Genomic DNA, 10,114 nt, shown 5'->3' on the forward strand with positions numbered 1-10,114 from the left:
TCAATAGCATAAGGCGCCAAATGCTCGGCGAGACTGAGCATCACCGAGTGATTGAGCGCAGTGACTCTTTCTTTACATTTTGCATATTATTCGCATCACAGATGTAGCAAAACATCACTCAAAGTGTACTAGAGACTCTGGGCTGTGACTGTAACAGTACAGGAATTATTTTTAAGTGAGTACAAAGTTGCAGATAAAGCACTATGGAACTTGATGTGAAAAAGAACTGTAGCTGTTGCATCGTAATACTTCATATAGAGATTCAGACTCATTCGGACACAGATATTCAAATGTTGTACATCAAATTGATTAGTGCAGTCTAGCTAAGTACTGTACAGTAGTTTTGTCGCTTCCATGTGTTTTATTTGTGTGAATAATATAAAAATTTGAGACCTGGCGCACCTAGAGTGGGGCTGTTTGGAGCAATTGCGGCCACAATGTATGTGGACACATCTGTACCAACAAAAGTATTATAATCTTCAATAACTAATGTGACAATTTTATAATACACTGGTACTGTATTTTACTTATTATATTAAGCCAAACATGCTAAATTTCACTCAGATTAAATTAAGAATAACTGCTTAAAAAAATACATTATGAAGTGACCTGATGAATTTTGTTGACTGACTATTTATGTTGCCTATTCTACAAACATCACTTTCTTTAGGCTTTTACTTAATTTGACTGTTTCTTGTACCATCCCATGTACAGACATTTAATTATTTTGTATTTCTTCTTGTTCATTTACATGTACACACACCTTTCTAACAACAAAGTATTTTTTTAATGGTACTGCATAATTCTGGGCTCCGCAATGCATAAATTAATGGGTCAATGACTGAATTGCACAAGATAAGTGTGCAATTTATGTATAGAGTTGACATATAACAAGAACAGTAAGGATTATGGGGACAAAATAAAAATAATAGAAGATGAAGAATAAATGGAGACCAGCAGCAAATAAAAACACCTAATAAAATGGTCAGTGTAATAGCTCCTTTCATATTTGTCCTTTGCTGCACTGAATTCCATTGACCAGAGAGAGAAGCTATTTTTTTGGCATGTGATTGAGCCAGAAGGAACATATGTATGTAAAGGCAAACTATAAATACTAATAACAAAAGAAACATAACAGTAAAGCACAAAATTGTTATGGTATCATGAAAACAGATAACTATACCAATTCCACATCCACCACAACATATCCAGATTGCAGCCAAAATGATCCAAGCTCTTCTCAGGGTCATGATGTTATGATAACGCAGGGCATAGAAAATGGTAATGTATCTATCTGCGGCAATAGCAGACAGGCTAAATATTGATCCAAGAAGAGACAATACAAAGAACCAATCCATAACATCATCTATCTTTTTCTCATATACACCCTTTTTTTGAAGATGGCCAAGTCTAATCAAAATCATCATGATGGTTTCTAGAACTTTGTACACACTTGCAATAATATCAGAAATGGCTAAACTGCAAATAAAATAGTACATAGGCAAATGAAGTTTCTTGTTTTTGATCACTGCAGAAAGGACAAGAACATTTTCCAAAATACCAACAGCTGAAATAGCAAAGAATAATTCTTCTGGGATATTGATAGTTAAGCACGTTGTAAGATTTGAATACACAGATGATGTATTTGTGTAATTAACACTTTGTTTCGTCATTTCTGTGGATATCTCCATCTTCATTTTGTCTTGATTTCTCAGCTTCCAGTAGTCTTGTGGTAAAGGTATTTTTCTCAAAATAATGCTCTTGTACTGCAAAAACAATAATAAAAAGTATACATTTGCTTTTTTTTACATACTGTACATAACAGCATATATTAGCATCACAGCAAAGCGAACATTCTTTATCTACAGACGGAACATGATTCTTTCAGATGAAAGGCATAATCAAGGACCTATCACTCATAGTAGTATTTATCCATGCTGCACTTCCTTTGTCATAAAGTACAATGGAAAGGGTAGGGTTAAAAATAGAAATGGTTTTATAAGCAGACAAAAAATATAGACTGGATGAATCACCATGCTGTGCACAAAGGAAATTAATGCTACAGTTTTTAGTAGGTAAAAAGGATCGGGTACAGATGCAAGTCTTTGTTATTGGTGAACATAAAAATACTGTAATTAAAAGTGTGTACAGCAGGGGTGACCACAGGGTCAATCACGATCGACCTATGAAGCGCAGGCACTGGAGCGGTACATCGCAGTGATGTCCAGCAGCAGCCCATAAGGTTCTTATTTGCTTGTTGCACTGAAGCCTTGGCTGACCCTGTCACATGTAATGGCAATAGCCAATAAGAACCAAGCTAATTATTATTGGCTAAGGCTAACCTACACCTGGCCGTTGCACTTACAACATCAGGCAAACCTCTCCACCAGCATCAGTGGGTCCTTTCTGAATATGGGAAACAGTCTGCCCGCAGAGTGCACCCTGGGCCTGATTCATTAAGGATTGCTATTGCAGCTCCGTAATCGCATGCATGTCTGCTGTGAAAATATGCTAATGATTGTTATTGCAATGCTGTCGCAATGCCAACATAGAGACGCCCACTGCCTCCCACTACCGCTATCTCAAACATCGGTAACATCGAGTACCATCGGCCCCTCACGTAGAATTACACAGCCCAGACCTTACTTAGAAATTGCTAACCTTGTTTCACACAGTGAGTACTGAAGCTTTGTATGCAATCGCATGGCTAATTTATGCATGTCCATGCAATGGCGTTCAAACAGTCAGGCATGCCTGCGTTTCTCCGACCATCCCACCGTCACCACTCCCAAACGCTCACTGCCTGTCAGTCACTCTGAGATGGCTCTGCTTGGTCTGTTTGATTGCAGTGTGATCGCAGTGGTGCTTTCAGGCATGCGCAGTATACAACAATTGTCTCTGCGTCTATAACTACAGCTATGCTGAGACACAGCGCCTCTGAGCTACACAGTGCGAGGCTCCCGGGAGCACAATCTTGATAATCAAAAGGCAGCATACTGTGTGAACTAAGGGCCTGATTCGCAAATGTGAATGCAATAGCGATTATGTACGCAGTCTCACTGCGATAGTGTGCTAATCCTCTGTGATCGCTATGCCATCACAGCACAACATAAGGACGCCCACCTTACCTTACACACATCCATAATGTTTAGCAAGACTGCAAAACCATTGGTAACATCAAGTACAATTGTAGTCTCACTCACACTTGCACAAGGTCTGACCTTACTCAGAAATTGCTAAGCTTCTGGTATGCAGTGAGAGCTGAGGCTGCGTATAGCATCGCAGTGGATAATTTATGCTTGTCCCTGCAATGGCATTCAAACACACTGGCAGGACTGCGTTTCGCCAGCCACCCCCCCTTCACCACCCCCAAATGATACTTCCTGTCAATCACTCTGCGATGGGTCTGCGTAGCCACTGTCCCGATTGTAGTGGTGGGTTCGCACACTGTGATGCATATGCATGCGCAGTACGCAACAATCGGCCAATTGCATGCGTAATCGAAGTTGCAGTCTTTGCTGAATCAGGTCCTAAGAGTGGGGTAAGAGAGCTATCAGCTCACTGTTCAATTCCATTCCATCTTTCTGACAATCTGCAGAATCTTTACTGTATTTCTCATACTGTTGACACTGGTTTACCGATTGCAGTACTAACCTGATATGTTTTGTTAGTTTTCATTTCATTGGCTCAGAGCCCTAAAAAGCATTCCGATTTTGGTGGGACAGTCCCCATGCCCCTTGCCACAAGGCCACGTCCCCTTTTTTGAGATACGTCTACGGCACACACAAATGTCCATACTTCATAGATTGTGAAAGATTTTTTGTTGCTTTTAGTGTAGAACACCAAGTCCAATAGTTTGGCCATCCCTGGTGTACAGTATACTTTAGTCCCATAATACTCTCTTACAAAGTTATTGAATATCAATGATTAATGGGCCTAAGAAAACAGGACACTGCGTATGATCATATTTATAATAAAGTGGCTAATATACTATGCTTTAAATATAGGAACACAATATAACATGCCAGACATAACAAAAATGGTTCTATGAAAAGAAGGGGAATAAGGTACAAACTTAGGACCTGATTCAGACCCGGACGGTAAAATGCGTTCGTTCGCAGCTGGCCGATGTTTGCATTCTGCGCATGTGTATGCATCGCACTGTGCATGCGCAAACCAATGCGAGAGATCGGGAAGCGATCACTCGTTGCGCATAGACTGATCAGCAGAGTGAGTGACAGAAGAAGCTGTTTGTGGGTGGTGATGGGGGCTGACCACTATAAACGGGAGAGTGAAGATGTGAACGCAGGTGTGCCTGAGTGTCTCAACGCCGTTTAAGAGGCATGCATAAATATAAAGGAAGCGTTATTGTACACATCACCTGGCTGTTTTTTACACTCAAGTGATTGCAGTGCTTAAGGTAGGGTATAGTCTACCTCAAGCGCTGCATTGGATTCTGATGCTACCCGATGTACCGATGCTTTCATACACTTCCTGGAGATGACGTGCACTAATGGGCGTCTTATGACAGGCTGGTGGGCGTCTGCATAGACAAAGTGATTGCACGCCAATACATAGTAGACGTGCTTATGCCTTGCCATGCAATCGCCTGCCGTGCCATCACTTTGCCAAATTTGCATGCGCTGGGTGCAAAAGAACGCATCTAGAGAGTGGGTCTGAGTGAGCTCCTTAGTCACTTACCTTATTGGGGCTTATGCAGAGATCAACGTCTGTCAGTATTATGGACAGATATTGTTTATTTTCACTCTGTGAATACTCCAGAGCCAAGCGCATGTCACTATTTGTGCTGCTGAGTCATAAATAAAACAGAATACTCACTTCAATGGTGCTACCCCTGATAACAAGTTGTCATATCGTTTTTGGATGGAACATAACAAAGAATATAAAACAACAATAAATTCAAAACTCTCGGTGCAGTAATGCAATAGTTATTGTGTTTTAGATTTCAAAAATCTTCCAGAAAGAATGGATATAGAGTCTTTGCCCTTACTGCCAATCGTGAAGTAACAGGCATGTAACAGGGTCTTTGTTTCCTGTCCATCAATTTTTTTTCTGCTCAGTGCATATATGGTATGAAACATAACAGTTCCAAAGCTGGCCCCGACTCTTCCGATGCACCACTGCCAGATAATGGTGAGAGGTGATGTTACCATAGCTAACAGCAAGGCCGTAGAGAGCTGGCTCAAGCCCCATTACTGTCAGGGGCATGGCCTAACTGTGGGAGGGATGGCTATGTGCTGGGCTGCTGACAGTTAAGATGGAGGGGGCGGTATCGGGCTCAGGCCCCTTCATCAAGCCTGGACCTGGGTAATTAGTACCTCATTCCCCCTCTCTCAGCACCCCTGGCTGACAGTGTTCCTCATGTCCACTTGACACATTTCAAGATGTTTCTCTTTTATTCATCAATTTATATCACACTATATGCTTTTTTATATTCCTTTTTATGAATCATCCATATACTGTAGGACAACTTATCAGTAGTAGCACCATTGAAGTAAATACTCTTTTTTATAGCTCATCATATTGTAAGAGAAAAAGGTTATCCGGTCTTGGACTAACTTTGGCATCTACAGTCTATCAATTTATTATTTATTCTGAGTCATCTCCACTTGGGCTGGTGACATTTGAGAGGTAGTGCCAAGGGTGTTTAAACAGGTTTGAAAGCAGTGAAGAAATGTGAGTATGTATAGAAGAGCCTGTTTTTAGACATATCTCTTACACCAAGGATGTGGGAAGGGGTGGTGAAGAGAAGGGAGTGAAATATTAATACAGATTGCCGACATCACTAAGCCATTAAGAAAAGTCTATGGTGTGCTGCCTTTATCTTAAAATGTAATCCTTTTATGCATTGCAGAGAAACACCACTCATAGGGGCAAATTTACTAAGAATCGAGTCTGATCACGTTTTGTTTTTTTCAACTCAATTAGCATTGCCAAAACTCTGGTGATTTGAGGCTTCTGAAACTCACAAATTTACTAAGAAGTGAGTTTAGCCGAGAGTGAGTTTTCAATGGTGAAGCAGATCGAGATTTCTCCCCCCGAGTAGTAAGTTTTAATGGATATTACTCACCTGAGATTGCAGTGTCTTCTCTCTGCCTAACACTCCCGAACAAGCAGCCTGCACATATCAGTGAGATATGTGAAGGCTGCTTGTGTTGTACCTGTAAAAAAGTAGTTAAATATCCCCCCAAAAGCATAACCAGCCCCGGGCTGCTAAGCCAGTCCTGGTTCCTCAAATTATGGGGAAAAACATATAGAGTTCCCCCATAATTTAGGAACCAGCACCTGCAGGGCCAGTCCTGGTTTTAAATAAAGGGGACAAAAATTGCATAGGGGTCCCCCTATATTTAAAACCAGCACCGGACCCAAACCGACTGGGGTGTAATGCCACAGCCAGGGGACCCTAGCACCAGATCTCCCCAGCCAAAGCATTCACACCTCAAGCTGGTCAGCCCAAGCTGGGGAGGTGGGGCCCAACCAAGATGATGTCTGCCAACACCCCAGGCTTAGGCTGAAGCCCGGGGCTCTTCCCTGTTCCTCTAGGCTGTGGGTACGGGAGTAATAATGGGGGAAATAGTTTAAAACTATTGTATTTTACACTGGAACTACATGTGCCAGCATGCCTGCCCCATGGCATTTGTGGAACTACAAGTGCCAGCAGTTGCCCAGCACCTGTACCCCCAGTTAAATAACCACAACACACACACACCATGTATAGTAAAAATGTTAAAAATCTACTGGGAGCACCTGAAACAAAAACAATACTCAAACAAACCGGCACCCGGACTGGACACTTAAATTAGCGGTGTGTGTTTGACCATATACGCTGCTAACCGGCTAACTGTAGAGTGGCCACTGATTGGCTCCGGCTCCTGACTGACTGACCAGCCCACGTGAGAACTGTCAGGAGCCAGAGCCAATCAGTGGCCGCTCAACAGTAAGCAGCCGCTGATAAAAATGAACCCTTCATTTACTATTTACAGGCAGAACGATACATGGATCACACTGATCTGTGTATGTTTCTGCTGAACTCGCAGCTCACAGGCAGGTCATTTCATTTCACAAATTTGGACAGGAGTTTTGTCCGTTCTCCTGAAAGTTTACAAAGTCTCATCTTGGTAAATTCCTGAATCCTATATTCACTAGTGAAAAGTTACTTGAGTTTGAAGAGAGTTTGCTAACTCTCCAGAATTTTCCTGTAGCAAAGGAGATTTATCTCCAGAGTTTAACATTAGTAAATTTACGAGTGGAAAAAAAAAGCCCAAACTCTCCAGAGAATGCTAACTCGACCACACTCAAATCTTAGTAAATTTACCCCATAGTATACTAGAGACACTGGGCTGTGATGTTAACAGTACAGAAATTCATTTTAAATACATACCAAGTCACAGATAAAGAACAATGGAACTTGGTGTGAGAAAAGGCTGCGGCTGCTGCATAGTAGCACTTTGTATACAGATTCAGACTCATTCACACACATATATACAGTACAGATGTCACACAGATCAGTGTTATCTAGCAAAGTAGCTTCCAGTTACTTCATTTTTGTGTATAAGCACAAAACAATGTAAGTGGCCAAATTTTTTGTAATTGGTTAGCGGTTAGGAACCTGTTGCTAGGTAGATTATTTGGTTCGTTGGTATTGATTGGTCAAAAGATTTGGCCTATGAGTAGGGTTTGGGGCATATACCTTTGAAGGGGCTATATAAGGAGAAATTTGATTTTGGTACAGCCTCTTTTCAGTTTGGAAGTGCCACCCACCCACCCAAAGCTTTTAAAGTTATCTCTTTGTTTGCCTTACTAACCGTTTAGTAAAAGTTTAGCAGAGTCAGAAGGCGGGAAGGCGCTACTAGCCAGTGGCCACATGTGGCATAAGTGGTCATTGTGGGGCACTTACCCTTTTGAAAGACGTTTAGTGTGTCCTACCCATGTGGTAGGACAGCAGGCATTTCATTACGAAGCATCCATACTGTGCTATAGTAAAGGGTGGTGAGTCCTGTGCAGTGCAGGTTATACCGTTATAGAGGGTGGGACATTTTAATCGTCCCCCAATTTTTCAGAGAGTCAATTGGCTAGAGCTGGTTCTTGTTAGCGTCCTTCTTTGCCATCCTTATTGAATTAAAATTAATGTCAATTAATAAATAAATAACTTTGATCTTTAAACCAATGCAGCGGTTGTCATTGTCGTTATTTCTAGAGTTAAGTTAGCGTAATAATTTGTATCCAAGTTTTAATTGCAATAAATTAGTGGACAAATTAATGAAACTTATTTTGATGACTAATGTTTATATTTCTTTGGGTACTTATTAATTTTACAGACATCGGTGCAACTGTATATCGCTGCTTCCACTTGAGCCACAGTTTTGAAATCCATTGCCTGGCAGACATGATTACTAGTGCCCGGCAGTTGCTAGCCAAACAGTACCATGCTTGAATTGTTTAGTTGCTCCTACAGAGTATATATTGTCACTAGAAAGGTTAGTACAATGCTATTTTGCAATGTTGCCAATTATATTTTTGCAGTAAATGCATACATCACCATTACCACTTTAAGAGTTTCTCCTTTTCCAGATGAGGTCACCAAAAGTTCCAATTTGATAGATCTGTAATTTAAAAGTAAAGAAAAACAACCTTAATAGATGTCATTTTGCTTGTTAAAGATTACCGTATATACTCGAGTGTAAGCCGAGTTTTTCAGCACATTTTTTGTGCTGAAAAAGCCCCCCCTCGGCTTATACTCGAGTGATGCTACAGGACCAGGGCCAGTTCTCCCATTATGTAGCTGTGTAGGGCACCACATATTGGAGGGCGCCTCACTCAGCTGCGTACCATGCGGGCCGCGGTGCAGACTGTGTCTCTGTGACACAGCTTTACCGTATGTGTAGCGCTGACCGGACGGAGTTTGGTCAGCACTACACAGTGCCAAGCACTGTTGTAAGTAGCAGCCGATGAGAGTCTGTCAGACTCTCATCGGCTGCTGCTGCTCCCACTGCGGAAGCCGTCTTCTGGCTTCCGCAGTGGGTAATGGGAGAGACGGCATGATGTCATGATGTCTCTCCCATAATGCAAAGCGGCCGGAGGAGCCGGTAGTAGCGTCGGGACCAGGAGCGGGGTTTCAGGTAAGTGGGTTTTTTTTATTATTACCGGTACGTCTCTCTCTACTGGGGGGGGCTACTACTGGAGGCACTACCAGGGGGGGATATTACTACTGGGGGCACTACTAGGGGGGGATTACTTCTACGGGCACTACCAGGGGGGGATATTACTACTGGGGGCACTACCAGGGGGGATTACTACTGGGGGCAGTACCAGGGGGGGAATTATTACCAGTAGCTGCTGCATTTACCACCCTAGGCTTATACTCGAGTCAATAAGTTTTCCCAGTTTTTTGTGGTAAAATTAGGTACATCGGCTTATATTCGGGTCGACTTATACTCGAGTATATACGGTATCATTTTATCCACAGGTAATTGTGTAATAGTAATTTTGCTTGTTAGAAAATATAATTTTATCTACAGATAATTGTGTAATATTTATTTGAAGGTGCATTTTACCTCCACTAAATAATATAAATTTAATCAATGGGAAAGATGAGCCATGTGTTTTCTACCTAAGTAAAAACAATTGCAGAACCAGACAAACAATTATTTTCTTTCAAATACAGACATGGACGAATGTGTTGATACCCTTCCTGAAATAAAATGAAGTTATTGGCATCCATCATTGTATATTGAAAGGAAATCAAACATTTTAAAAATAAAAAAAAATAAAATGGTAAGGACTTTTAACCTAATATTTTGTTGCACAAACTTTAGAGGTAATTACTGCAATCAAACAATTTCTGTAGCGTTTAATAAGGCTGTCAACAGGAAGTTTGGCCCAATCTTCCTGAGCAAACTGCTCCAGCTGTTTTAGTTCTCCAGGCTTTGTTCCAGCTCTTTCCATAGATGTATGATAGGAATCGGATCAGGACTCAAAGAAGGCTCAGAATAGTCCAATGGTTTGTTCTAATCCATTCTTAGGTGCTTTTAGCTATGTGATTCAGGTCATAATCGTTATGGAGGACCCATGACCTGCAACTGAGACAGAGCTT

At 41.5% G+C, this 10,114-nt stretch overlaps 1 protein-coding gene across 1 annotated transcript; it reads right to left on the bottom strand.

Annotated features, from left to right (window-relative positions):
- Positions 1 to 767: 767 nt before the first annotated feature.
- MC2R (melanocortin 2 receptor) lies at positions 768 to 1,697 on the bottom strand. Its single transcript, XM_088475997.1, has one exon. It carries the CDS (start codon positions 1,695 to 1,697, stop codon positions 768 to 770), a length of 930 nt encoding a protein of 309 aa, XP_088332123.1.
- Positions 1,698 to 10,114: the final 8,417 nt, after the last annotated feature.

This window comes from Taudactylus pleione, unplaced genomic scaffold (assembly GCF_031769625.1).
Source record: "Taudactylus pleione unplaced genomic scaffold, aTauple2 ptg000179l, whole genome shotgun sequence".
Taxonomy (NCBI): domain Eukaryota; kingdom Metazoa; phylum Chordata; class Amphibia; order Anura; family Myobatrachidae; genus Taudactylus; species Taudactylus pleione.